General features: G+C 47.6%; 1 protein-coding gene across 1 annotated transcript in view; it reads left to right on the forward strand.

Annotated features, from left to right (window-relative positions):
• Positions 1–9,166: 9,166 nt before the first annotated feature.
• Positions 9,167–27,776, forward strand: part of ATP6V1B1 (ATPase H+ transporting V1 subunit B1) — a 101,636-nt gene continuing 83,026 nt past the window's right edge. The window contains exon 1 of the mRNA XM_088463863.1: positions 9,167–9,303. Within this exon, the coding sequence (XP_088319989.1) occupies positions 9,195–9,303 (109 nt within the window). The 5' untranslated portion in view covers positions 9,167–9,194. The remainder of the gene's footprint in view (positions 9,304–27,776) is intronic.

Below are 27,776 nucleotides of genomic sequence, written 5' to 3' on the forward strand. Positions count from 1 at the left end.
CCACAGACTGAGAGTTACTTATATAGTGGAAAGAGTAGGTTTCTAACATAAGATAGTAATGACATGAAGTCCTGTCACACTAATTGTAGTGGACAAAGTATTTCTAATTTTTTTACGCCCAATTTCTTTAAAAAGTAAAAATTGTCCATTTTATTTTTTTTCTCTATGAAGCCAGCACACTGACAGCAGCCAGGCCCAGACGTGATGGTCCCTTACTCGGGATCCTAACAATGCTATAGCAGCAGAGCAAGATGAGAAACTTTATACCGTGCCCAGAGAAATGATAAAATATAAACTAATTTACAAGTTCATAGTTATCAAGAAGGTTTATTTCTGCTCATTGGACACATTTTATTTGATATGTAGTATTTAGAACTAACTAAATCTAACCATGTCCCATAAAGGGAGACCGAATATTATTGATGCTGTATAATATTTGGTAATGTAAGAGGTCAGGTCTTCGGGATGTTCGACCACTTCCGCAATGGTCGTTATTCCTGCAATATTTACTAAGGCCCTGAGTCAGCCCTGGTCACAGTCCCGATTCGGTACCGCCATGTTACTGCGACCCTGTTTGCATTGTGCCATACGCAACAGCTGCATTGATTGACAAGCAACAGGTGGTTTGGGAGAGGAGAATGGGGGGACGTCGCTCAAAATGGAGGCGCGTCACCGCCATTTTGTGGGAGTGCCAAAGCCAGCGTCTGTGTCTTTCCACGCGGATTCACTGGCCTTGGCAGCTGAGATGCGGTGGGCGGTGGCCATTCCCAGTGTCCTTATAGTAACTCAAATGTCCTATGATCGGCCCGATGTTCCTGAGTGTGATCCGATGCTGCGTCTTCGGTCGCATGTAGTGCATCTGAGAAGCCACAGGGGGGCGTCTCATTTCCATACCTTCTCAGATCTGCTGCTACAGAAGGCGCAGCTCCGATCACTCCTGCGGCCACCTCTGAATCAGGACCTAAGTACATTGTTTTATCATCCTTGTTGTTGCAGCCTTCAGTATTGTCTTTATATCATCAGACAAACTTCTTTTCCTTGGCCACAGATACAGCACAAAGTTGTGCTCTGGATAATGGTGTAACCGATGCATGGAGCAAAGGAGATATGTGCTATATATATAGAAAAAAAAAGCATCTCTGTCTGATGGTATAAAGCGTGGCTGAAAAACCCAGAAAGAAGCTACATTTAACTATTTATTTAGGAGAAACATTCTGTCGCTGAGGGACCAGCTTTGCGTTCGCATGCTACGGCCACTGCTGCTGTCATGTCGGTCATACGTGTGTCGGACTTTTCCTTTACTATACATGACATCACTATTTTTTCCATTTAGTTCTCCTTTAAATTGAAAGCCACGAGGTTCCACATAGAGCGGAATGACGCTCATCCACAGGGCTGCAATGAGATTATAATTGATATGTATAGCATGTCAGACAGCTCATTTAGCAGTACACCAGCCAATATACTAAAAAAAATATATATATGAGAATTAAAATTTACTGTTTATCATTTAAATCCCCCTCAGGGCTCAGTTCCCTAAATTTGCGTCATTAAGGTTTTAGCGTAGCCAACCACGAAAAGAATGAATTGTGTCATTGCTATCCTGTAATCATAGTATCAAAGTGATTCTCGGTTTGTAGATGCTTCAAAAACATTAACTGTAGTGGGACAAAATGGCTCCGTTCTATTCGGTCATTAGAGAGGCGCTGATTGGGTCATTATAAGATTCCACCGGACCTGGTGGCGGCGGGACACCCAGTAAATTATATACACGTGATGCTGAAATCAGAGGCCAATGTTGGCCTGTTTCAAGCACATTTCTACTTGCAAACGAAGGGGCGTAACGGGGTGGTAACGGGGCGATGTCACACAGGAGAGGTTCAGAGAGGGCGTGCCAAAGGGATTGTGGGCTATACGCAGAGATGGGTGGAAACAAATACACCCGTTTCCGGGCATATAATTTGCTCCAAGTACAAATGCGTATTGATGGGGGTGATGGGTAACAAACCAAGCGTACGATGGCGTGTGGGTGCACCGCATATAATATGCGTCAAACTCTGCACAAAGCGCATATACACACATTTAGTTCCGTGCCCGCAATTAACGTCCGACTCTGTACGAGGGCCAATGTCTAATGTCTTAAGGTGCTCATACACGGGGCGATTTGTATCCGGTCCGATCTCGCATACGATTCCCTTGAAAATTCTTCCCCTGACATTCTGTACGATTTGTATTCAGAAATGGTGCGATTCTACAAACGACCATACGATCCGATGTATTAAGATGTGTCACATCGTACTGATCTGTCGAAATCCTTCTACAAAACCATCTGATCTACGATGCCGATACATGGCTGTGGGGACGCGCATCGGCATCGTAATTGTCTAGAAATTGCCATTTTTTACACGATTGATCGTTACGATCAGTCTAAAATGGCTATATCGTGTGAAAAATCGCCCAGTGTATGGGGGCCTTTAGAGCACCCGGCTGCCATATTTTTGCTGGACCAGTATTCGTGAGAGTGCATTCTGGCACTAGGACCCAGCGCCTCATGGATAGTGTTCTTGATGTGTCTTCGTAATGTCCACAAAATGGCTTCTTCCGTACTAATTAATTGTTGTAACACGACATTGTTCCCGTCAGTGGCTGTTGGGACATGCTGGGACACTCGGTTCTTCATGGTTACCTATGCCTATATAAAAGAATAGGCACCCACTAAAAAATGCCCTGTCATGTGATCATTGTGTACAGTGGCAGCCATCTTGCAGCCGGAGCCTGTGGCATTGCAGAGGGATTGACACCAACTCAGAAAATATATGAACTTGTCTTGTTTAGTCAGCGACAGGTGGGGTCATGACCTGCTTATTAGGGGCCAGCCTCAGGGAGGGCGCAACGCTCTCTAGCACTTGCTAGCGACCACGACACGAAAGGTCGTTGTAGATGTTCTGTGACCAGTCCTGATTTATCATCAATTTTGTCCTATTAAAAAATTTAAATCCATGTGTTATGTCATTTTAAGGACAAAGTAACGTTGTGCTCAGTGCTCGGTACTGAAAAGTGTTTTTCTTTTTTTTTCTTTTTTCGACATCACAAAATAAAACTTGTCTGCTTTTGGTAAGCCTGGCTGGTGTCTGTGTCTGTGATAGAAACTAGTATTCCCATACTGAAGGGTCACCTTGCCCCATAGAGGACAACCCCGCGGGCTCATCAAACTTTGGCTAATCACATTACGGTCTCTCTGTCAATCCCACAACACCATTCCGGTAGATCTGTTTATTTTTACTGCCCCAGGATACAGCAATGATCGTCTCTGCCAGGTGTCAGGTCTGTGGCGTATACAAGGGACGCTAAATTAAATGTGGTTTTAAATGAAGTTTCAAAACGGTAATTTTAGATTGAGGCTGGAAACTACTCAGGTACAAAAATAATTAAGCGTTAATCCCTTCTCTCCTGAGCCTATTTTGGAACTGTTTAGGCTGGTCACAGCTCAACACCAATGTCAGTAATTATTCATGCAGCACCCACACTCAACATGTCTTGTTTCTTTTAGCAAACTTTGACTTTCCTAAAAAAAATAAAAATGTTTTTTTCTTTTCTTACCACATCCAGAAAAATGCTTTACCATTAATTCAACTGTCCCAAACGGCTATAAGCCGGATTCTACATGTAGGTTTTCATAGATGAATCTGCACTTGAAAATGATAATGCATTTTTTATTTACTTATTACATTGCTGAGGACAAGTCCCTCTCGTCCTTAGTATCGAAAAGGGTTAAGGGACTTATGTGTCTATCGACCCCTATTTTCCTGTAAATCATGTTTTATATATATATATATATATATAGGAGCTATTTAAGAGGTATCTGCTGTGTAGGAAAAATTGACACCACAGACCACACCTTTTCGGAGTTTGGTATTGGCACCCATAGCTGAGTGTGTGGGTTACCTGGATTTGCTGGTCATATACCAGGTGACAATGAATGTACACAGGTATATGGCGGATGGTAGGTTCAATGAATAGGTGGATCACTATATGCCACTGACACCTGATGTTATCTAATTAACGGCTCCATTTATCAACGAACCTAAACACCAGCGGCATATTCCGTTTAGTATCGCAGTGATACAAACGAATATGCTAGTGGTATTATCATTACTTACCTCGCCGGCAAGGTCCAGCGACGTCCCCCTCATCCTCAGCTCACCTAACCCTGCCAGCGTCGGCGAGAGCGATGTACTGACAAACAGATTACCGCTGTTTGTTGAATATTGAAAGGATGACACAACTCCTTAAGTGTGTGCTTACTGGTTATGCATCATTGCTAAAAAAGACCCGAAGTTCTCTATGTTGGGTGCCACAACTCACTATAGTAACTGCTGCGAGCATGAAATTATTGTATCTTCAGACTCTGGGCCTGATTCAGAGCCGCTCGTAAGCGGCCGCTCGTTCGTTCCGAGCGATGTTTGCCCAACTGCGCATGCGTACGGATCGTAATACGCATGCGCGAACTAGTCAGTGCGGCCGAAAATCGTTTGTTCGCTAAATAGTGAATGTCTGCTATTTTGAGTGACAGGAGGAGGCGTATGTGGGTGGTAACAGGGGAAGGTGCTTGAAAACGGGGAGTGGAGATCCGAACGCAGGCGTGCTTAAAGGTCAAAACGGGCGTTTTAAGGGTGTGCATAATTAATACAGCTGCGTCATTGACCACGTCACTGGGTTATTTTATAGTCAGAACTGCTCGCAAGATTGCGGTAGGAAAAACCAACCACAAGCACTGTGAGCAGTTCATACGCTGGTCGATGTACTCGATTAATCTAATAAATAGCGGACATGACGTAGGATGCGAGCGGCCACGTGGCGTAGTATCCAAAAAAACGAGCGCAAGTTTTGTTCGCTCGTTCAGACATAGAGGCGTGAACAGACCGCAAAGAGCGAACGGTTCATTTGAATAGCCACATCTTTTTTCAGAACGAACGACCGCAAATAGCGTCCGGCTCTGAATCAGGCCCACTGTCAATGAAGTCACAGACTTATTTTTCTCCACCCAACAGTAAGACTACAAATTGGGTTCCAGTGAAAAAGGGAAACTCCCTGGCAGTACGATAGTGTTACATAGCCTTCACCAGCCCAGAGGATTAGCGCCTGCACTGGTCCCCAACACATTTTGATAGATTTTAGAATGACATAGATAATGTGTCACTAATAAGCTTCAGTTAATTTTCATAAAATATATTTTAAAGCTTTTCTTCACCTGAGACTTCCCCCGTCCTTCAGTGTTATAACAAAGTATTGTAAAAAACCCCAAAACTAATAATAATTGGGGCTGAAGCAGGGTTGAACGCACGCCCATTTATGCATGAATTTGCACTGCACACGCAACTATGAGAGTTCATAGTAAAACGTATATTCTGGTTGGATCCACACAAGGGGAACATGTACAGGGTCGGACTGGCCCACAGGGGTACAGGGGAAACCCCTGGTGGGCCCCACTGCCTGAGGGCCCACCCCCTCCTTAAGGGATCAGGTTGCAGACTGTGCACTTGAATTATACATTATACATATGTTACATTATACTGCACAGGACTATGGTGTATTTTCTACAATGCATTGCTGTTATTAATCTGGTATATTATCATGCATGCACTAGAAGTATTTACTATATATATATATATATAATTAAAGGGGCCCAGACCATGCACTCTCTAATGGTTAGCCACACCCCCTCTAAAGGCTGGCCACACCCCTAAGAAGGGGCCCCTATCGCTGCATTCCCCCGGTGGGCCCTTCAGGCCCCAGTCCGACACTGCATATGTATCAAAGCTTGATGTGAGTTAAAATTGTGAAATATATATCACCAACCAATCAGCTCTAAACTATCATTTCTTAAACACAGCCTGCCACATGTAAGTTAGAACTGAAGCTGATTGGTTAGTGATATATATCTCACAATTTTATCTCACATCAAGCTTTGATACATATGCCCCTTATGATCATAGAGGCGGATCAGGGCTGTGATGGGCAATTCTTATTTATGCAAAGATCGGAAAAGGTCTGCAATTGCGCCTGTGAGAGGTAGGGGGCCCACATGGCGGCTACACCTTCCTCCCCCCCTCGTACACCTTGTGAAGATTGGATAAGTGGACAAGTGGAGCTACCACAGGTCATCCTTCCTATAGTATAAATTCAATGTAGCTGATAAAATGCTAGGCAGGAATTCTGCACAGCTAGAAGATTGCATTGCCTTCACTTTTCACACCATGGCTTGTTCCAACGCCAAAGTTGTTTTTGCACAAAATTCCACCACAACGTTTCTCCTCTCTACAAGCTTCCGACGCGGCCTAAAAGCCTCGTGACTTCCCAGCAGCCCTGTGTCTGAGCGCAGCCTGTTTCTGTACAGCGCACATTGCTATCGGGGGCCCATGCTACACGCCTGCCTCTGAAATGTGAAAATAATAGTGCAGGATGATTTATCAGCTCAGTTTGCGTCTCTCTCTCTAGAACAGGTTAGATCACCCTACAAGTGTTTCCATCCTGTGTACTGTGACGATTAGGACTGTGTGATTATTGTAACCCGGACACACCCATTTACAGCTGTTATTAGTACAAACATTTGCCGTCTATCTGATGAGAGGTCCTTGTGTTCTGGTGTCAGCTCTCCCAATAACTCACTACAGGAGACCTGGATGGAATAACAATTAACTTTTACTGTGCCGGGGTCCCACATTACTCATTGCTAGAGAGCCAGATATGAACCATGACAATAAAATACGCTGTTCGGTGTTACCCTGAGACTCCTCTGCAGCTCAGATAAAAAATAAAAGGGGTCTATACAGTATACTAAGCCTTGTATGGAGAGAAAGTGAACGGAGATAAAGGCCCTCATTCAGAGCCGGAAGCAATTAGCGCTCGCTCGTCCTGAAAATAGGGGTGGCTATTCAAATGAACCGTTCGCTCTTTGCGGTCTGTTCACGCCTCTAGGTCTGAACGAGCGAACAAAACTTGCGGTCGTTTTTTGGGAAACTACGCCCCCTGGCCGCTCGCATCCTACGTCATGTCCGCTATTTATTAGATTAATCGAGTACATCGAACAGCGTATGAACTGCTCGCTATTCTTGTGGTCGGTTTTTGCTACCACAATTTTGCGAGCAGTTCTGGCTATAAAATAACCCAGTGACGTGGTCAATGACGCTGCTGTTTTATTATGCACACCCATAAAACGCCCGTTTTGACCTTTAAGCACGCCTGCGTTCTGATTTCCACTCCCCGTTTTCAAGCACCTTCCCCTGTTACCACCCACATACGCCTCCTCCTGTCACTCAAATTATCAGGCATTCGCTATTTTGCGAGCACATGAATTTTGACCGCACTGACTGGTTCGCGCATGCGTATAACGATCCGTACGCATGCGCAGTTGGCCAAACATCGCTCGGAGCGAACGAGCTGCCGCTTACGAGCGGCTTTGAATCAGGCCCAAAGTCCCAACCAATCAGCTCCTAAATGCCATGTCACAGTGTTTGAAAAGTGACAGTTAGGAGCCGATTGGCTGGAACTTTATCTCTGCTTATTTTATCTCCATCAAAGACTTAGTAAATAGACCCCATAGTCCCCTCTCGTTTACTGACTGCTAAAAAGGACGGATCTGGGCCTTCCTGGTGTCCTAAATGATATCTTGTGTTGCGGACCAGATATATATGCGCCTCTGCATCCAGAGGCTTCACGTCAATTCTAAAGGTGCATACACACACAACGATATTTTTAATGATTATTGATAACGTTATAGTTTATCGTTCAATCGTTGAAAAAATCGTTCACTTTCTGAGTTAAAACGATGAACGATTATCGTTCATGCGCGTTCACGTTTGTAGTTTGTAGTTCAGTCAGACTGACCAACCCAACGATTTTCAGTAAGGGAATATGTAAAAATCGTTTGTAGTTCAAAAAAATCGTTCATTACATTTAGAAAATGAACGATTTTAGTAAACGATTTTCGTTAATTTTTCCCTTGAAAAAAAATTATCGAAAATCGTTTACTAAAATCCTTCATTTACCAAATCATTGTGTGTGTGTGTATGCAGCTTAAAACATGAAATTGATGAAGGAGAGAGAGCTCTGCTCTATCTCCTCTTCAGTCCGTCGCTAGGTCGTCCAGACTGCGCAGCCATATACAGTATATATAATATATATATATATAATATATATATATATATATATATATATATATATATATGTAGATACATACATTCCAGATATACAGGCGGCACTCAGAGACAGAAAAATCCAATACCCTCACCAGAGGGATTTTTATTGTGGGACGGCGTTTCAGGGTCTTAACTCCTTCCTCAGGACAACATAGTAAACAAAGTGTCCTGAGGAAGGAGTGCAAGACCCCGAAACGTCGACCCACAATAAAAATCCCTCTGGTGAGGGATTTTTCTGTCTGTATATCTGGAATGTATATGTTTGGGGGCCCTGACCCCTAAGAAAAACACTGAAGCAAGTTGTGGCAATACGCCGGTATTTACGCATGGAAATTATATATATATATATATATATAAAACACACATATAGAGTAAGTGTTTGCTACAACACCTGCATTAACCCCACACATTCCTGGCTGCATCAGGAGATACTACATAGTCTACCTGCTGCACCACTGACACCTGTCAACATCACAGGATCTGCCGACAAGAAAAGAAACAAACAGTTTTTTGAATAATTCAAGTCAACATCTTTCCACTATAGTGGGTGAGAAAATGACATTAAATAATAAGACACGGCTAGAAATATTATGATGGTAGCCAGCACAGATGTGTGTGTGTGTAACGCAGGACACCTGAATCTGATATAAATGTGTATGAGGTACCGCAGGGGGCACATCTGAACAAGAGAGCCTGGGCCTGTACTGCCTTTATGGTAGATGCCGCAGCAGTTCTTGTTTTCAGGATGAAGCCGCCGGGCACACGCAGGGTTAATGTCTCGTGTGTGTACATTGCCAGGCAGTGAATGGACTGAGCGTTTACAGTACACAGTGGGGGCAGCGCTGAGAGCAGGTGAGCTGGAATAGGTAAGGAAAGGCCGGTTACACCTGGATGGGCTCTGGGCAGAGATGTACACAAAACACCAGTCCTCACACCCACCTATAAAACACACACAGAGCACAACGCGCACAGGACTCCCTGAGACAGGCTACCAGCATGGCTACCAAGGTGGATATGAGGCTAAACGGGCACCAGGCAGACATGGCAGCATCAAGAGAGCACGCGTTGGCTGTTACCCGAAATTACATATCCCACCCCAGGCTGTGTAAGTACCCCAGGATTACCAAGCCCCCTCCCCTAAAAAAAAAAAAGTAATGATGCGACCTGTGGCTCAGCAGGAAGTGAACTACAAGTCCCTGCATGCCCTGTAAAGCAAGGCATGCTCACATTTGTAGAGGTGGAGGAACGACTATAATTGTTAAACATCAGCTGGCAGGTTATGCTGGGACTTGTAATTCCACAACAGCTTGCAGGGTATGTCTGGTGATTGTAGTTCCACAACAGCTGACAGGGTATGTCTGGTGATTGTAGTTCCACAACAGCTGGCAGGGTATGTCTGGTGATTGTAGTTCCACAACAGCTGGCAGGGTATGTCTGGTGATTGTAGTTCCACAACAGCTGACAGGGTATGTCTGGTAATTGTAGTTCCACAACAGCTGGCAGGGTATGTCTGGTGATTGTAGTTCCACAACAGCTGGCAGGGTATGTCTGGTAATTGTAGTTCCACAACAGCTGGCAGGGTATGTCTGGTGATTGTAGTTCCACAACAGCTGGCAGGGTATGTCTGGTGATTGTAGTTCCACAACAGCTGGCAGGGTATGTCTGGTGATTGTAGTTCCACAACAGCTGGCAGGGTATGTCTGGTAATTGTAGTTCCACAACAGCTGGCAGGGTATATCTGGTGATTGTAGTTCCACAACAGCTGGCAGGGTATGTCTGGTGATTGTAGTTCCACAACAGCTGGCAGGGTATGTCTGGTGATTGTAGTTCCACAACAGATGGCAGGGTATGTCTGGTGATTATAGTTCCACAACAGCTGACAGGGTATGTCTGGTGATTGTAGTTCCACAACAGCTGGCAGGGTATGTCTGGTAATTGTAGTTCCACAACAGCTGGCAGGGTATATCTGGTGATTGTAGTTCCACAACAGCTGGCAGGGTATGTCTGGTGATTGTAGTTCCACAACAGCTGGAGAGCCGCTGGGTGCCTTCTTCGTTCTGGATTGGCCAGACTGCAATTGCTCTCATTATGTTCTTATAATGAGCAGCTGGAAGTTGCCTTTAGTCTTATGCCGGGTACACTCTGGGCGACATATCAGCTATTAAATCGTTCGGCCGATATATATATATATCGTGTGCACGTCGGCCAGTGTGTACAGACGATATGTGTGTGAATGACGTCGTTCACAGACATATGGCGTTGGCTGTACAGCACAGCTAATGGCGGGTATATCTGCACGTCGTGCTGTGTGTACAGGCGTTCAGACCACTGTACATGTAGGGATGCGTTATGCAGAGGACGGAAGAGCCGCCAGTCCGCTGTGCTGTAACGACACCCTCAGGCTCTGTGTACGCAGGACCTGATTCAGCATGGATCGCAATTGCAACCGCGTATGCAGATCGAGCGATTGTTAGCCATTGCGCAAGCATATAAGCCATGCTGCAAGTACACCCGCAGATAGGAATCCATCGCAAAGTGAGTGACAGGCCGTCAGCGTTTGGGGGCGGTGACTGGGGAGTGGTCGGAGAAACGCAGGCGTGCCTGTCCGTTTGAACGCCGTTTCCTGGGCGTGCATAAATTAGCCCCTGCGAATGCATACACAGCTTGTGTACTCACTGCGTGCCACGAGACTTGCAATTTCTGCGACGGGCCAGACTCTCTGTAATTGTGACGGGCCGATGTGCGTCGATGGTACCGATGTGTACGCAGGACTGCGAAGTATTACGGAGGTGAGAAAGCAGCGGTAGGCGTCTCTATGCTGGCTGTGCTGTGGCAGGCGTTAGCATATTCTCGCAGCTTCAGTGCGTGCGATTACACAGCTGCGATCGCAATTGCAATCTGTGCTGAATCAGGCCCACAGACCTTTATCTCAGGCCTAACTGAGGACAGTGCAGGTGTATTGCCTGATATTCCATGTAAAGGCCCGTACACACTGGACGATAGTCATGAACGATAATGATATCGTTCAACGAAATGATGCGCGCTCCCGCGGGTCGATAATGATATCCCCAGTCGGCTGTACGTGCAGCTCAATCTGGGGATATCGTTAGCAATGCCATGCAGCATGGCCAAGCCCCCCCGCCGTCATCCGTAGTGTCTGGCATCGGCAAGGGTGGATGCATTTACCGTTGCCGGCACCATGGCCGGGCGCGCCACTGCCGATATAGCTCACTGGACACATCGTCCAGTGTTTATGCGCCTTTACACAGCAGTAACAAGGAGGGACGGCACCACATACATCGCCTTACTGTATATGGAATGTTGTGCTTAACCCTTTCAGGACAGAAATAAACTCATTATAGAAATATTCCTCCAAACCCTGGTAAGTGGGCATATACCCAAATGAAAGAGAAAAAAGCTATTTTTAATGAGATATTTCCCCGTATGGCTGTATCGACATCTCCTTATCAGTGATACCATGTACAAGTGATCTTTTTGCAAACAAGGTTCCTTTATTATATAACACATTACAAGGTAACTGAGTTTAGAGGTAATTGTGGACCTGATTCAGAGCCGGACGCTATTTGCGAACGGTCGTTCAGAAAAAGGGGCCGGCTATTTAAATTGAGCGCTCGCTCTTTGCGGTCTGTTGACGCCTCTATGTCTTGAGCAAGCGAACGAAACATGCGCTCGCTATTTTGTAAAGACGCCCCCTGGCCGTTCGCATCCTACGTCATCTCCACTATTTATTAGATTAATCGAGTACATCGAAAGGCGTCTGAACTGTTCGCAGTGCTTGTGGTAGGTTTTACTTCCCGCAATCACTGCGAGCAGTTCAGGCTAAAAGACAACCAAGTGACGTGGTCGATGACGCTGCTTTGCTAATTATGCACTCCCATCAAACGCCCGTTTTGACCATTTGGCACGCCTGCGTTCGGATCTCCACTCCCCCGTTTTCAAGCATCTTCCCCTGTTACCACCCACAAACGCCTCATTCTGTCACTCAAATTAGCAGGCCCTCCCTGTTTTACGAGCGCACGATTTCCGACCACAATGACTGGTTTGCGCATGCGCATTACGACTAGGGATGAGCGGGTTCGGTTCCCTGAGAACCGAACCCACCCGAACTTCGGGGATCCGGGGCGATCCGAGCCCAAGCTCGGATCTCCCTGTCTGCCCCGGATCCCTCTCCCGAGGCAAAACCTCGAGATCTGCTGTCGGATCTCGAGGTTTTGCCTCGAGCGGCCATTTAAAAAAAAATGCCTTTGCCTTTAATAGGCAAAGTGCTGATTGGCTGACAGAGCCGTCTGTCACGGCTCTCAGCCAATCAGCATTATGGTGCTCATTTGCATGTAGCACGGACTCGTGAGATCCGTGCTACATGCATCTGTGTGATTGACAGTGACACAGAGCACAGATGGGTCAGTGAGACCCGTCTGTGCTGCTGTGTATTTCAATGACACAGATGCACGCACGGACCAGGAGATCCGTGCTACTTGCATCTGTGTCATTGACACAGAGCACTAACGGGTCCGTGAGACCCGTCTGTGCTGCTGTGGTAAATAAAAAAAAAAAAACCTGTGTAAAAAGAGAAAAAAATGGCGTGCCCCCCCCCCAAAAAAAGAGCAACCAGCCCCGGGCATTAGTGACCCAGTGCTGGGTGTGCTTAAATACAGGGGACAAACGACATAGGGGTCCCCTGTACTTAAACACAACCAGCACCGGGCTAGTCAGAACCAGAGCTGGTTGCCAAAATACGGGGGACAAACGACGTAGGGGTCCCCCGTATTCTGCGCAACCAGCTCTGGGCTCTGATCCGGTCCTGGTTCTGGAAATACAGGGGAAAAAAATGAGTAGGGTTCCCCTGTATGTTCCAGAACCAGCACTGGACTTTTTCTAGCGGGGGGCTGATGCCACAGCCAGGGGAGCCCTTTCACCGGGCCCCCCAGCCGCAGCATCAGCCCTGACCGCTAGTCAGCCCAGGCCGGGGATCCCTGGAGAGCTGGGGACCCCCCCAATAAAGGGGTCACCCTCTCCAGGGCACCCCAGGCCCAGGCTGATAGCCCGGGGCTATCCCCGCCACCCCTGGTGGCGGTGGGTGGCGGGTTGATTGTGTGGTGTGGTGTAAATAAAGAATATCAAACATTGTCTTTACAAGTAGAACTGCAAGTCCCAGCAAGCCTGCCCCGCATGCTGGTACTTGGAGAACCACAAGTACCAGCATGCAGGGCATTAAGGGCCCACTAGTACCTGTAGTTCACCTGTAAAAAAATGTTTAAAAAAAACACAGGACACACACACCGTGACAGTATAAGTTTATTAAACATACATACACACACACACACACACACACACACACATGTACACATACTCACCTATGTAACCCTGTAGCATCGGTCCACTTGTCCGGTAAAGTATCCATAGGGGACCTGTGAAAAAAAACATACTCACCATCTCCTATGCGAGGTTCTGTCCTCTTCGTTCCAAAGTAGGCATCCCCGGACTTGGCAAAAAAAAACAAACGAAAACGCGATCCACGAACTTAGTACCGTTCTATAGAACGGTACTTCCCGAATGAGAGCTTAGCGGCGGGGTATCACCATGGAAACCCCGCTGCTAAGCGTTCATTGGCTGAGAGAGGCCATCTCCCGTCTCTCTCAGCCAATGAACGGCTCCCTCCATTGTAGTCAATGCTGGGAGCCGCAAGGTTATTAAAGTTTACCCTGCGGTTCCCACCATTGACTACAATGGAGGGAGCCGTTCATTGGCTGAGAGACGGGAGATGACCTCTCTCAGCCAATGAACGCTTAGCAGCGGGGTTTCCATGGTGATACCCCGCCGCTAAGCTCTCATTCGGGAAGTACCGTTCTATAGAACGGTACTAAGTTCGTGGATCGCGTTTTCGTTTTTTTTTTTTGCCAAGTCCGGGGATGCCTACTTTGGAACGAAGAGGACAGAACCTCGCATAGGAGATGGTGAGTATGTTTTTTTTCACAGGTCCCCTAGGGATACTTTACCGGACAAGTGGACCGATGCTACAGGTTACATAGGTGAGTATGTGTACATGTGTGTGTGTGTATGTATGTTTAATAAACTTATACTGTCACGGTGTGTGTGTCCTGTGTTTTTTTAAACATTTTTTTTACAGGTGAACTACAGGTACTAGTGGGCCCTTAATGCCCTGCATGCTGGTACTTGTGGTTCTCCAAGTACCAGCATGCGGGGCAGGCTAGCTGGGACTTGCAGTTCTACTTGTAAAGACAATGTTTGATATTCTTTATTTACACCACACCACACAATCAACCCGCCACCCACCGCCACCAGGGGTGGCGGGGATAGCCCCGGGCTATCAGCCTGGGCCTGGGGTGCCCTGGAGAGGGTGACCCCTTTATTGGGGGGGTCCCCAGCTCTCCAGGGATCCCCGGCCTGGGCTGACTAGCGGTCAGGGTTGATGCTGCGGCTGGGGGGCCCGGTGAAAGGGCTCCCCTGGCTGTGGCATCAGCCCCCCGCTAGAAAAAGTCCAGTGCTGGTTCTGGAACATACAGGGGAACCCTACTCATTTTTTGTCCCCTATATTTCCAGAACCAGGACCGGATCAGAGCCCAGAGCTGGTTGCGCAGAATACAGGGGACCCCTACGTCGTTTGTCCCCCGTATTTTGGCAACCAGCGCTGGTTCTGACTAGCCCGGTGCTGGTTGTGCTTAAGTACAGGGGACCCCTACGTCATTTGTCCCCTGTATTTAAGCACACCCAGCACTGGGTTACTAATGCCCGGGGCTGGTTGCTCTTTTTTGGGGGGGTGCACGCCATTTTTTTCTTTTTTTACACAGGTTTTTTTTTTTTTTACCACAGCAGCACAGACGGGTCTCACGGACCTGTCATTGCTCTGTGCCAATCACACAGATGCATGTAGCACGGATCTCCCGGGTTCGTGCTACATGCAAATGGGCACCATAACGCTGATTGGCTTCCTGTCTGCCACTGCAGTGCCACTCCTAGATGGGCCACGTGTTTGTGCCGCCCCCTTGTGTCGCTTAGCATAGTCATCCAGCTTCCTCGGTACAACCTTTTGGCCTAAAAACAATATTGTGAGGTGTGAGGTGTTCAGAATAGAGTGGAAATGAGTGGAAATTAATGTTATTGGGGTTATTAATAGCGTAGGAACAAAAAAAGGCCCATTTATGTGATTTTAGCGTTTTTTTTTTATTTTTTAAGAAAAAATCCAGATCCAAAACACAAAACCCAGAACCCAAAACACGGAAGGGTGGTTTTGGCAAAACCAATCCAGATCCAAAACACGAAGAAAGATCCAGATCCAAAACCAAAACACAAAACACGAAAAGTGTCCGGTGCACACCCCTTATTACGACCCATACGCAAGCGCAGTTGTGCGAACATCGCTCGGAGCGAACGAGCGGCCACTTACGAGCGGCTCTGAATCAGGCCCTGTGTTCCAATGTCACTAATTTCTTACCACACGCCCTTTCACTGGCTTGAAATATTAAGGTTATATACGTTATACACATCATTATGGGTCTTACTGCAATGTATATACTAAACTGTTACTCCACTCAAATGACAATTGTTATTAATACAATAGCTGCATACACACACACAACGATTTTGTTACCAACGATTTTCTGAACGATTTTCTGTCAGATTATCTGTCAGATTTTTTAAAGTGTAATGAACGATTCTTTTGAACTACAAACGATTTTTGCATATTCCCTTAATGAAAATCGTTGAGTTGACAAGTCTGACTGAAGTACAAACTACAAATGTGAACGGGCATGAACGATAATCGTTCATCGTTTGACTCAGAAAGTGAACGATGTTTTCAAACGATTATCGTTAACCGATATCGTTTAAGGATAATCGTTCAAAAAATCGTTGTGTGTGTGTATGCAGCTAATGTAGTAAGATCTGATAACTGGGGGATTTCCTGAAATCACCTGGCGGAACACTTTCAGACTGTTGCTAATCTGAGAGGTGTAGGTACAGGCAGTGGTGACGGTCGGATACCTGATACCAGTGACAGCGGATAGGCCTAAGGTACAGGAGAAGAGTCTGCATAAAACAAATGGCTGAAAAATGAGCAATCCCTGTAAATGTAGAATATCAGCAGCAGACAAAGGGCCTGATTCAGAGCCGCTCGTAAGCGGCCGCTCATTCGTTCCGAGCGATGTTAGCCCAACTGCGCATGCGCACGGATCGTTATACGCATGCGCTAACCAGTCAGTGCGGCCGAAATTCATGTGCTCGCAAAATAGCGAATGCCTGCTATTTTGAGTGACAGGAGGAGGCGTATGTGGGTGGTAACAGGGGAAGGTGCTTGAAAACGGGGGGTGGAGATCAGAACGCAGGCGTGCTTAAAGGTCAAAACGGGCGTTTTATGGGTGTGCATATTTAAAACAGCAGCGTCATTGACCACGTCACTGGGTTATTTTATAGCCAGAACTGCTCGCAAAATTGTGGTAGCAAACACCAGCCCCAAGAATAGCGAGCATTAATCGATTAATCTAATAAATAGCGGACATGACGTAGGATGCGAGCGGCCAGGGGGCGTATCTTTCCAAAAAACGACCGCAAGTTTTGTTCGCTCGTTCAGACATAGAGGCGTGAACGGACAGCAAACAGCGAACGGTTCATTTGAATAGCCACCCCTTGTTTTAGAACGAACGACCGCAAATAGCGAGTGGCTCTGAATGAGGGCCAAAGACCATTTGGACCATCTAGAGAGGAATTCAATTAGCAGTGACATAGGCAGGTAATTGTAGAGCCGGTCCTAACCGATTTGGTGCACTAGGCAAGAAATTGGCTGGTGCCCCCTTAGCAGATCATCCCACCACCAAGCTTAACTTCAGGGAGATCACCCCCTTTACAGGGAGTCAGGGAGAGTAGGTAAGTATGGTTATACCACACACTGATGCCCCAGTTTCTAGCATGTACTGCGCCTGCCGGGGGCATAGCTGCGCGATTGCGTCATCCCGGCCCTGCCCTCGTTGCCCAATGCTGACATTATAGGCATTGTGCAGGAGGGGATGGCGCCACGATGACTTCATTCAGTGCAAATAGCATCATCGGCTTCCCCCGGACCACCCACCTTTATTGTATAAGTGGGCAGCTGCGGGGGAAAGGGGGAAGCCGGCTGGGGAGCAGCAGCCGGTCGAGAGACTTGTTCACCTTTTGGGTGGCTGGGAGCACCACCCAGTTTTTGGGAGCCTCCCAGCCGTTCTGGGAGGATAGGCAAGTATGACTTACTGCCCCCTCACAGCACCACATATTGCCCCCTTCACTGCCTGCCTCACAGCACAGCACCCCTCTCCCATCTCAACACAGCACCCCTTTCTGCACAGTACCCCTCTCCCTGATCAGCACAGCACCTCTTTCAACACAGCACCCCTTTCTGCACAGCACCCCTCTCCCCTCTCAGCACAGCACCCCATTCAACACAGCACCCCTTTCTGCACAGCACCCCTCTCCCCTCTCAGCACAGCACCCCTTTCAACACAGCACCCCTTTCTGCACAGCACCCCTTTCCCCTCACAGCACCCCTCTCCCCTCTCAGCACAGCACCCCTTTCAACACAGCACCCCTTTCTGCACAGCACACCTTTCCCCTCACAGCACCCCTCTCCCCTCACAGCACCCCCCTCCCCTCTCAGCACAGCACCCATCTCCCCTCACAGCACCCCTCTCCCCTCTCAGCACAGCACCCCTCTCCCCTCACAGCACAGCACCCCTCTCCCCTCACAGCACCCCTTTCAACACAGCACCCCTTTCTGCACAGAACCCCTCTCCCCTCACAGCACCCCTCTCTCCTCACAGCACAGCACCCCTTTCTGCACAGAACCCCTCTCCCCTCACAGCACCCCTCTCTCCTCACAGCACAGCACCCCTTTCTGCACAGAACCCCTCTTCCCTCACAGCACCCCTCTCTTCTCACAGCACAGCACCCCTTTCTGCACAGTGTCCCTCTCCCCTCTCAGCACAGCACCCCTCTCCCCTTTCAGCACAGCATTCTCAGTACAGTACCCTTTTCCCATCACAGCAAAGCACCTCCCGTCCACTCACAGTACCACTCTCAATACAGCACCCCTCACTGCACAGCACCCCTAACAGCACCTTTCTCCCAGCACAACACCCCTCATAATACATCACCTCTCTTCACTCACAGATATGAATTGGGCCCTTAGTTATTGCATAGGATAGTTATTTATATATATATATATATATATATATATACTCTATGGAGAATTCCGTTGTTTTTCGAGTCAGTCTTATAATATATATACAGTATATATATATTTACTGTATAGTTACATATAAATATAAATACATAGCCGTGTTTTGGGTTTGGTTTGCTTCTGGATCTGAAATTCTTTAAAATTTCATAAAAAGTTATAGGGCTCTATTTATTAACATTATTTTTACTAAAATAAAGTGAAAAAGGGTGTTTTCACACCCTTTTCACATTATTTTAGTTTCACCTGTAGTTACTATAGGGCAATTGGAGTAGAATTAGTAAAATTCTACTCCAACCCCTAATTATCACTTATTTTTAGTAAAGCAGATTGCATTTCCCATAATTGTAATGGGAAATGTGATCCGACCATAGTTACTAAAAATAAATTGTAAAAAAATACCGGGGAAAGCCCTGTGATAATAACGCCACCTGGAGGTGGCGTTATCCAGGGTCTCCCCCGGTTACCGGGCTCCCACTCTGCTCTAACGGGGAGAACAGAGCCGGGAGCCGGTACCAGTAATCAGCTATGTGGTCTAAATAGACCGCAAGCTGATTGCTGTAAAAAAAAGTAAAAAAAAAAATGAAACATTTTTTTTTTACTTACCTGAATCCAGGGACCGGTGATCGGGCCTCCGGTGATGGCTCCTCTCCGGTCAGCTGGTCTCCCACAGTGCACTGCTGCCCGGTCATCAGGTGATCGGGCCCCAGTGCAGTATGGGAGAGCACCTGATTGGGAAGCCCGGAGAAGATCACCGGAGGCCAGGAGGATGCAGGTAAGTGTAATGAAGGGAGGGGGGGGGTCTCGGGGGAGGGAGAGGGGGTCACGGGGGTCCGCGATCCCGTGGGGCGGGGCTTAGCATCGGTGGGGGGCAGCAGCGACGGTGGGACGGCGCATGCGCGGGCTCTTAGTCGCAGTATTTTTTCCGAAAATACCGCGACTAGAGTGCGGATGGCATCCGCAGGGACAGAGCTTTATCGCAAGCTCTGTCCCTGCAAGGCATTTATAGTAAATCCCTGTGATATTGCCTGTATTCGCAATGCGAAGTCACTCGGTAATATCACACTACAATCCGCATTCAATATGCGGATTGTAGTAAATAGAGCCCATAAAAACAGCTAAAATCGTGTAGTTTGGGCCTATCTTTGGGCCTGATTCAGACCCACTCGCGAGCGGCTGTCCGCTCGCAAATGGGTCGATGCTATGCACTGAGCATGCGCACGACGGAGGGAGCTCCGTCGTGCGCATGCGCCAGACGCGACGAGCGAAGGAAAGTCCTTCGCTCGTTGTGTCTGATCAAAGGGGGCGTGCTGTCGATGTTGATTGACAGCACGCCCCCTTTGGTGGGCGTGCCGGGGGCGTGCCTCCCTGACGGGGGCGTTCCCACGGGAACGCCTCCCGTCAGAAGCCGGCCCACTGACATCACTAGTGATGTCAGTGGGAGTGATTTTGGCTCTGATAGAGCCAAAATCACTCCGGAGCTTGCGGTTGAAAACCTCAACCGCAGGCTCCGGCTTGCAGTTTCGATGGTCGCGATGGTCATCCATTTTCATGGAGGGCGGCCCTCATTCAGAGCGTGCGCTCTGCTCAGAGCGTACGGCTCTTAATGAGGGCCTTTGTTCCTACAGTATTATTAACATCAATTCCAGTCATTTCCAGTCAATTTTGACCAACTCACAGCTCACAATATTGTTTTCACCCTTATTGGTCAAAAGCTGCAGTGAGCTAATTGATTAAACTTAGTGACAGAGCAGCGGCACACAAACATGTTAGCATTGAGGCCCTGATTCAGAGCCGGACGCTCTGACAGAGCGATCGCTCTGAATCAGGGCCGTCCCTGCTCCTCCTTGGAGCGGCCTCGTAACTGTGGGTGACAACCTACAGCTATAGTGAGCGGCCAAAATGATGGTCGCGATGGTCAAGACCATCGCGACCATCGGGCTTGTGAAGAGACCCTGCGGTAGGGTCTCGTTGCCGCAAGCCCTGGAGTGTTTTTGGCTCTATCAGAGCCAAAAGCACTCCCACTGACATCACTTGTGATGTCAGTGGGGCCGGCCCCAGACGGTAGGCGTTCCCATAGGAACGCCTCCGTCTGGGCAGCCACGCCCCCGGCACGCCCACCAAAGGGGGCGTGCTGTCAATCACCATCGACAGCACGGCCCCTTTGGTGCGAGACCCATAACGACGGCTTGGCCGTCGTTATTCGGGTCTCGCGCATGCGCACGAAGGAGCCGGCTCCCTCGTGCGCATGCGCACTTGGGCAACATCGACCCGCTTGTGAGCGCTCAGCGCTTGCGAGCGGGTCTGAATCAGGCCCTGAGTGTAAAAGAATATAGCAGATCTAAGAAAAACAATTGTTAGCAAGTGCAAATCATTTCAAGTTCACTTCTAGCAAAAATACACAGTAGCCTGTTTGCACTGGAATGCAGGTGCTCACTAGTGTCTGACAAACATACACACACACAGATGCCTGCAGTCTTTTTCATACTTCCTCTATATATATATATATATATTATATATATATATATATATATATATATCCCCTTGATGAAGTCTAACTACTGACGAAACGAGTTGGGGTCTTTACTATTCTTGCCTCACGCCCTGATTCAGAGCCGGACGCTCTGACAGAGCGATCGCTCTGAATCAGGGCCGTCCCTGCTCCTTTTTGGAGCGGCCTCCTGGCCGCTCGCATAGCTGTGGGTGACCACCAACAGCTATAGTGAGCGGCCATGATGATGGTCGCGATGGTCAAGAGTCAAGACCATCGTGACCATCGGGCTTGCGGCGAGACCCTGCGGTAGCCAAAAGCACTCCCACTGACATCACTAGTGGGGAGCACCTACGTTCCTAAGGGAACACCTACGTTTGTCCAGCCACCCCCCCTTCCAGCCCACAAAAGGGGGCAAGCTGCCACTCACCATCGACAGCCGCCCCGTCTAGTTGCGAGCCCCGTAGCGACTGAACTTCAGTCGTTCGGCGGGGCTCACACACGCGCACGCCAGACGCGGCGTATGCACAGTGCCTAAACATCGGGCTGCTTGTGAGCACACAGCGCGCGGCTCTGAATCAGGGCCTTAAGTCCACATATGCACGAGACACTTTATATTAACAGCTTAGCACTAGGGGTGTGCATCGGCCATTTTTCGTGTTTTGGTTTTGGATCTGGATCTTTCTTCGTGTTTTGGATCTGGATTGGTTTTGCCAAAACCACCCTTCCGTGTTTTGGGTTCTGGGTTTTGTGTTTTGGATCTGTATTTTTTTTTTAAAAAAAGAATAAAAACAGCTAAAATCACAGAATGTGTTGGTTTTTCTGCTCCTATGCTGTTATTAACCTCAATAACCTTAATTTCCACTCATTTCCAGTCTATTCTGAACACCTCACACCTCACAATAGTATTTTTATGTCCAAAAGGCTATGCTAAGCGACACGAGTGGGCGGCACAAACACGTGACCCATCTAGGAGTGGCAGACAGGATGGGAGTTTGAAAAACTAGGCCCCAAACTGTACATAATGCAAAGAAAAAAAAGAGGTGCAAGATGGAATTGTCCTTGGGCCCTCCCACCCACCCTTATGTTGTATAAACAGGACATGCACACTTTAACAAACCAATCATTTCAGCTCCAGGGTCTGCCACACGACTGTGGCTGAAATTATTGGTTCGTTTGGGCCCCCACAAAACAAGCTGGCAATTAATCTGTCCCTGCACAAACTGGCTCTACGGAGGCAAGATGTCGTCCTCATCCACCTCATCCACCGATTCCTCACCCTCTTCAGTGTTGTGTACATCCTCATCCTCACAGAGTATTAACTTGTCCCCGCTGGAATCCACCACCACAGGTCCCTCTGTACGTTCTGGAGGCTGGTCTCCCTGGAAGAGTTGGTAATTCATTTTTATGAATATCAACTCCACATTTTGTGGAAGCAACCTCCTACGCCTTTCGCTGACAAGGTTCCCGGCTGCACTAAACACTCTTTTGGAGTACACACTGGAGGGGGGGCAACTCAGGTAAAATAGAGCCAGTTTGTACAGGGGCCTCCAAATTGCCTCTTTTTCCTGCCAGTACAGGTACGGACTGTCTGACATGCCTACTTGGATGCTGTCACCGATGTAATCCTCCACCATTGTGTCAATGTCATCATATCATATGCAGTGACAGTAGACATGTCAGAAATTGTTGCCAGGTCCTTCAGTCCGGACCAGTACAGGTATGGACTGTCTGACATGCCTACTTGGATGCTGTCACCGATGTAATCCTCCACCATTCTGTCAATGGTGACAGTATCATATGCAGTGACAGTAGACATGTCAGAAATTGTTGCCAGGTCCTTCAGTCCGGACCAGATGCCCAAACTTGGTCCTGCCTGCCCTGCATCACCGCCAGAGGGTTGCTTAGGATACCTAAGTTTTTTCCTGGCAGCCCCAGTTGCGGGAGAAAATGAAGAAGGAGCTGTTGACGTGTCACGTTCCACTTCAGCTGAGAGTGTTTTCACCAGCAGGTCTTTGCACCTCTGCAGGCTTGTGTCGGCCGGAAAGAGAGACACCACATAGGCTTTAAACCTAGGATCGAGCACGGTGGCCAAAATGTAGTGGTCTGATTTCAACAGATTGACCACCCTGGAATCCTGGCAAAGCGAATGAAGGGCTTCATCCACAAGTCCCACATGCCGAGCGGAATCGCTCCGTCTTAGCTCCTCCTTCACTTTCTCCAGCTGCTTCTGCAAAAGCCTGATGAGAGGAATGACCTGACTCAAGCTGGCAGTGTATGAACTGACTTCACGTGTGGCAAGTTCGAAGGGCTGGAGAACCTTGCACAACACGGAAATCATTCTCCACTGCGCTTGAGTAAGGTGCATACCCCCTCCTTTGCCTAAGTCATAGGTGTATGTATAGGCTTGAATGGCCTTTTGCTGCTCCTCCATCCTCTGAAGCATATAGAGGGTTGAGTTCCACCGCGTCACAACCTCTTGCTTCAGGTAATGGCGAGGCAGGTTCAAGAGTGTTTGCTGGCGCTCCAGTCTTCGGGACACGCAGTCGCAGAATGGCGAAAGTGGCCAGAAATTTTTTGGGCCACCCAAAGCGTCTCCTGCACGCCCCTGTCGCTTTTCAGAAAATTCTGCACCACCAAGTTTATTGTGTGAGCAAAACATGGGACGTGCTGGAATTTGCCCAGATGTAATGCCCGCACAATATTGGTGGCATTGTCAGATATCACAAATCCCCAGGAGAGTCTAAGTGGGGTAAGCCACTGGGCGATGATTTCCCTCTAAGAGGTTGTCGGCGGTGTGCCTCTTACTGTAACCGGTGATACACAGTGTAGCCTGCCTTGGAACGAGCAGGCATTTCTGAGATGCTGCTACTGGTGATGCTGCTGTTGTTGCTGCGTAAGGTGATACATCTACCCAGTGGGCTGTCACAGTCATATAGTCCTTAGTCTGCCCTGTTCCACTTGTCCACATGTCCGTGGTTAAGTGGACATTGGGTACAAAATTTTTCAGGACACCGAGGACACTTTTTCTGACGTTTCTGTACAGTCTCGGTATCGCCTGCCTAGTGAAGTGGAATCTAGACGGGATTTGGCACCGTGGACACACTACCTCCATCAATTGTCTAAATCCCACTGCACTAATGGCAGATACGCACGTCTAACACCAACATAGCAGTCAAGGCGTCAGTTATACGTTTTGCTTCAGGATGACTGCTGTCGTACTTCATCCTCCTCGCTAAGAACTGTTGGAGGGTCAATTGTTTAGTAAAAGTAGTGGTGTTCCTACTTCCTCTCTGGGATGATGAATGACTCCCAGCAGCAGCAACAGCAGCAGCGGCAGCAGGAGGCATAGCAATGCAGGACCCTCCGGAGGAATCCCGGATAGGAGAGTCAGTCATGCCAGTGACATGGCCTGCAGGACTACTTCCGATCCTGACTAAGGAGGAAATTGACGAGGAGGGAGTTGACGGTGTGGTTTGCAGGCACTTGGATACAACAGGACAACGGGATTTAGGTGTCCCTGGACTGCTTACGGTCTTAGCCAAAGTTTCTGAACTTGACAGTAACTTTTTATGAACGCGCTGCAGGTGCCGTATAAGGGAGGATGTTCCTAGGTGGTTAACGTGCCTACCCCTACTTATTTCACCTTTACATATGGTACATATGGCAAGACAGTTGTTGTCTGGATTTGGATAGAAATATTGCCAGACCAAAAAGGTGGAATGTTTGGTCTTCTGCCCAGGCATGACCGTGATGGGCTTTTCCATCCCACGGACAACAACTGTCTCCCCCGAAGCCTGATTTAAACAAACCACATCACCATCAGAATCCTCCTTTCCAAATTCCTCCTCAGCGCCAGTTACACCAGTATCCTCATCCTGTTGTACTTCAACAGTGACATCTTCAATTTGCATATCAGCAAGTGGACTGTGGGTGCTCCTTTCAGCACTTGCAGGGGGCGTGCAAATGGTGGAAAGAGCCACCTCTTCCCGTCCAGTGCTGGGAAGGTCAGGCATCGCAACCGCCACCACACTTGGACTCTCCTTGGGGATTTGTGATATCTTCTTAGAATGTACAGTTCTTCGCTGTGCTTTTGCCAGCTTAACTCGTTTGATTTTTTTAGCGGGAGGAGGGCTTCCATCGTCATGTGAAGCTGAACCACTAGTCATGAACATAGGGAAAGACCTCAGCCGTTCCTTGCCACTCCGTGTCGTAAATGGCATATTGGCAAGTTTACGTTTCTCCTCAGATATTTCCTGAACTTTGTCATTTGGGATTGTATGTGCCCTCTACTATGACATTGGACATCGGCATTGGCAGACGACGTTGATGGCATGTTATCGTCTATGTCATGACTAGTGGCAGCAGCTTCAGCACTAGGAGGAAGTGGTTCTTGATCTTTCCCTATATTATTTTTATCGGAGAAAGTTTGGTCCTCCATTTATGTTATATTGATATATACGTGCGGCTAAGGCGCACACAAACACAGAAAATATTTTTTTATTTTTGTTGGAGACTAGTGCACTTTGTGGGTTACACCACCCTTTAAGAAATGAGCCAGCCAGCTCTTTACTTATGGGACACAGGCGCACGCTTGGTGCTGCTCCTTTGTTGATGCACGTGCAGCTACAGCTCACACAATTCACAAGGACAGAAAAAAAAAATAATTTTTTATTCTTTGTGGAGCGCACTTTGGGGGTTACACCACCTTTTACCAGACAGACGAACGCTTGGCGCTGCTCCTTTGTTGATGCACGTGCAGCCACAGTGCACACAATTCACAAACACAGAAAATATTTTTTTATTTTGTTTGGAGTGCACTTTGGGGGTTACAGCACCCTTTAATGGTCAAGCCAGCCGGCCCTTTACTTATGACACAGGCGCACGCTTGGCACTACTTTGTTGATGCACGTGCCGCTACTGCGCACACAATTCACAAACAGAAAAAGTATTTATTTTTTTGCACTTGGGGTGAGCACCCCTGATGGACAGAGCACCCCCTGGACAACACTACAGCACCCCTTTAGGACTGGGACACTGCACAGGACTTTGGAGTGGACACTATGGACAACTGACTGCACAACACAGTCCAGCCAGCCCCTATGGACTTTGGAGGAGTGGACACAGCCCCTATGGACAACAGCAGCACAGCACAACACAGCCAGCCCCAATGGACTTTGGAGGAGTGGACACAGCCCCTATGGACAACAGCAGCGCAGCACAGCACAACACTACACTGCACTACACTACACAACACAGTCCAGCCAGCCCCTATGGACTTTGAAGTAGTGGACAACAGCAGCACTACACTACACTACTCTGCACTACACTACACTACACAGCCCAGCCAGCCCTAACTCCCACCTCCCTCTTCACTGTCCACAGCCGAGTGAGAAAATGGCGCCGACGCGGGTACCTTATATATAATCCAAAATCCGCGAGACCCGGAAAGCGGGATGATGACGTTTTGCCTCGATTTCAGATCCGAGTCAGGCGGGAAAAGTCGAGCCTGACTCGGATCGGCCTCGGATCGGGGGGGCTCGGGGGGGCTCAGATTTCAGAAATCCGAACCCGCTCACCCCTACTTTGCACCATATTAAGGATTACACATCAACAGTATAGCATATATATATAATTATATATATATAAAGTGTATAAGCACTGCTGTCACTCACTGTTCAACTCCATTTTTCTCATGTTTTTATTAATGCGGTAATTAGCCATTATCAGTTTATTGTTGATAGAGCAGACACTTATACTGAATAAGAAAGTGCAACACACCGATATCTAAGGTATACACAAAGAAGTATGTATATATATTATATATATAGATATACACATATACATACAGTATATTGAGGTCAGTTAAGTAGTAAAGGGAGAGTAGCATTGCATGGTAAATCAGAATTTATACAGTAACACTGATCTATCACGTTTTGCTACTTTACCGCCATTGTTTGGGTATATCAGTATAAACTAAAGGCGGATGTCCACTACCCGATTAAATAGAGCGATTCAACGATAACAACAACGTTATCGTTCAATCGTTTGTTAATTGGGCACAAATCAGGCAGCTTAGGGGCTTATTCAATTAGACGCAAAAAGTCGGAAAGGTTTCACCTGCCATACTTTTCACCGACTTTGCGTGTTTTGGAGGTGAAAATTTTTCGTGCACGGTCCCGCTATTTGCCCTATTCAATTCCAAAGGACGCTAAAACAGAACCCGGCGAAACTCAAACAGGCAAAAAGTGCTGTCAGATACGGGGAAATCAGCCTGACAGCCCCCAAAAGATGCACTAACATTGGGGATCAATGTAGATGTCCCCGAATAGCCCTGCTGAAGCTATTTGAGATACTTAAATGCTCTCAATAGCTGCTAGTTAGCGTCTTTGCACAAGTGCATTTAGCAGGTTTTTTTGACTAAATAACTAGTCCCAACAATTTTGGGGTACATGAAAATGGGGGCAAGCATGGTTGCAGACCCCTCAAAAGCTTATTTCGCTAGTATTTAAGTTTGTACCCCAACTTTTTTTGTTTGCACCCCCTTTTTTAATGTAATTTTTGGGGTGTTAAATTTTTTTTTAGGATTTTTTTGACGTAGGTAACCTTTGGAGACTTGTCCAAAGGGTGCAGGGTGGTTTCCCCACCTTTGCACCCGAAAACCACAATTCTGCACTTTTTTCCGCCTGGTTTCATAGGCGAATCTTTTTCGCCTATACCAATGCATTGACTTTCCGCGAAAAGTCTTTGGAATTGAATACAGGGATACGTTTTTCGCCTGGCGAAAAGATGTCATCGGTGAAACTTTTTCACCAAAAACGGCTTATGGCGGCTAATTATATGT

Source organism: Taudactylus pleione, unplaced genomic scaffold (genome assembly GCF_031769625.1).
Source record: "Taudactylus pleione unplaced genomic scaffold, aTauple2 ptg001476l, whole genome shotgun sequence".
Lineage (NCBI taxonomy): Eukaryota > Metazoa > Chordata > Amphibia > Anura > Myobatrachidae > Taudactylus > Taudactylus pleione.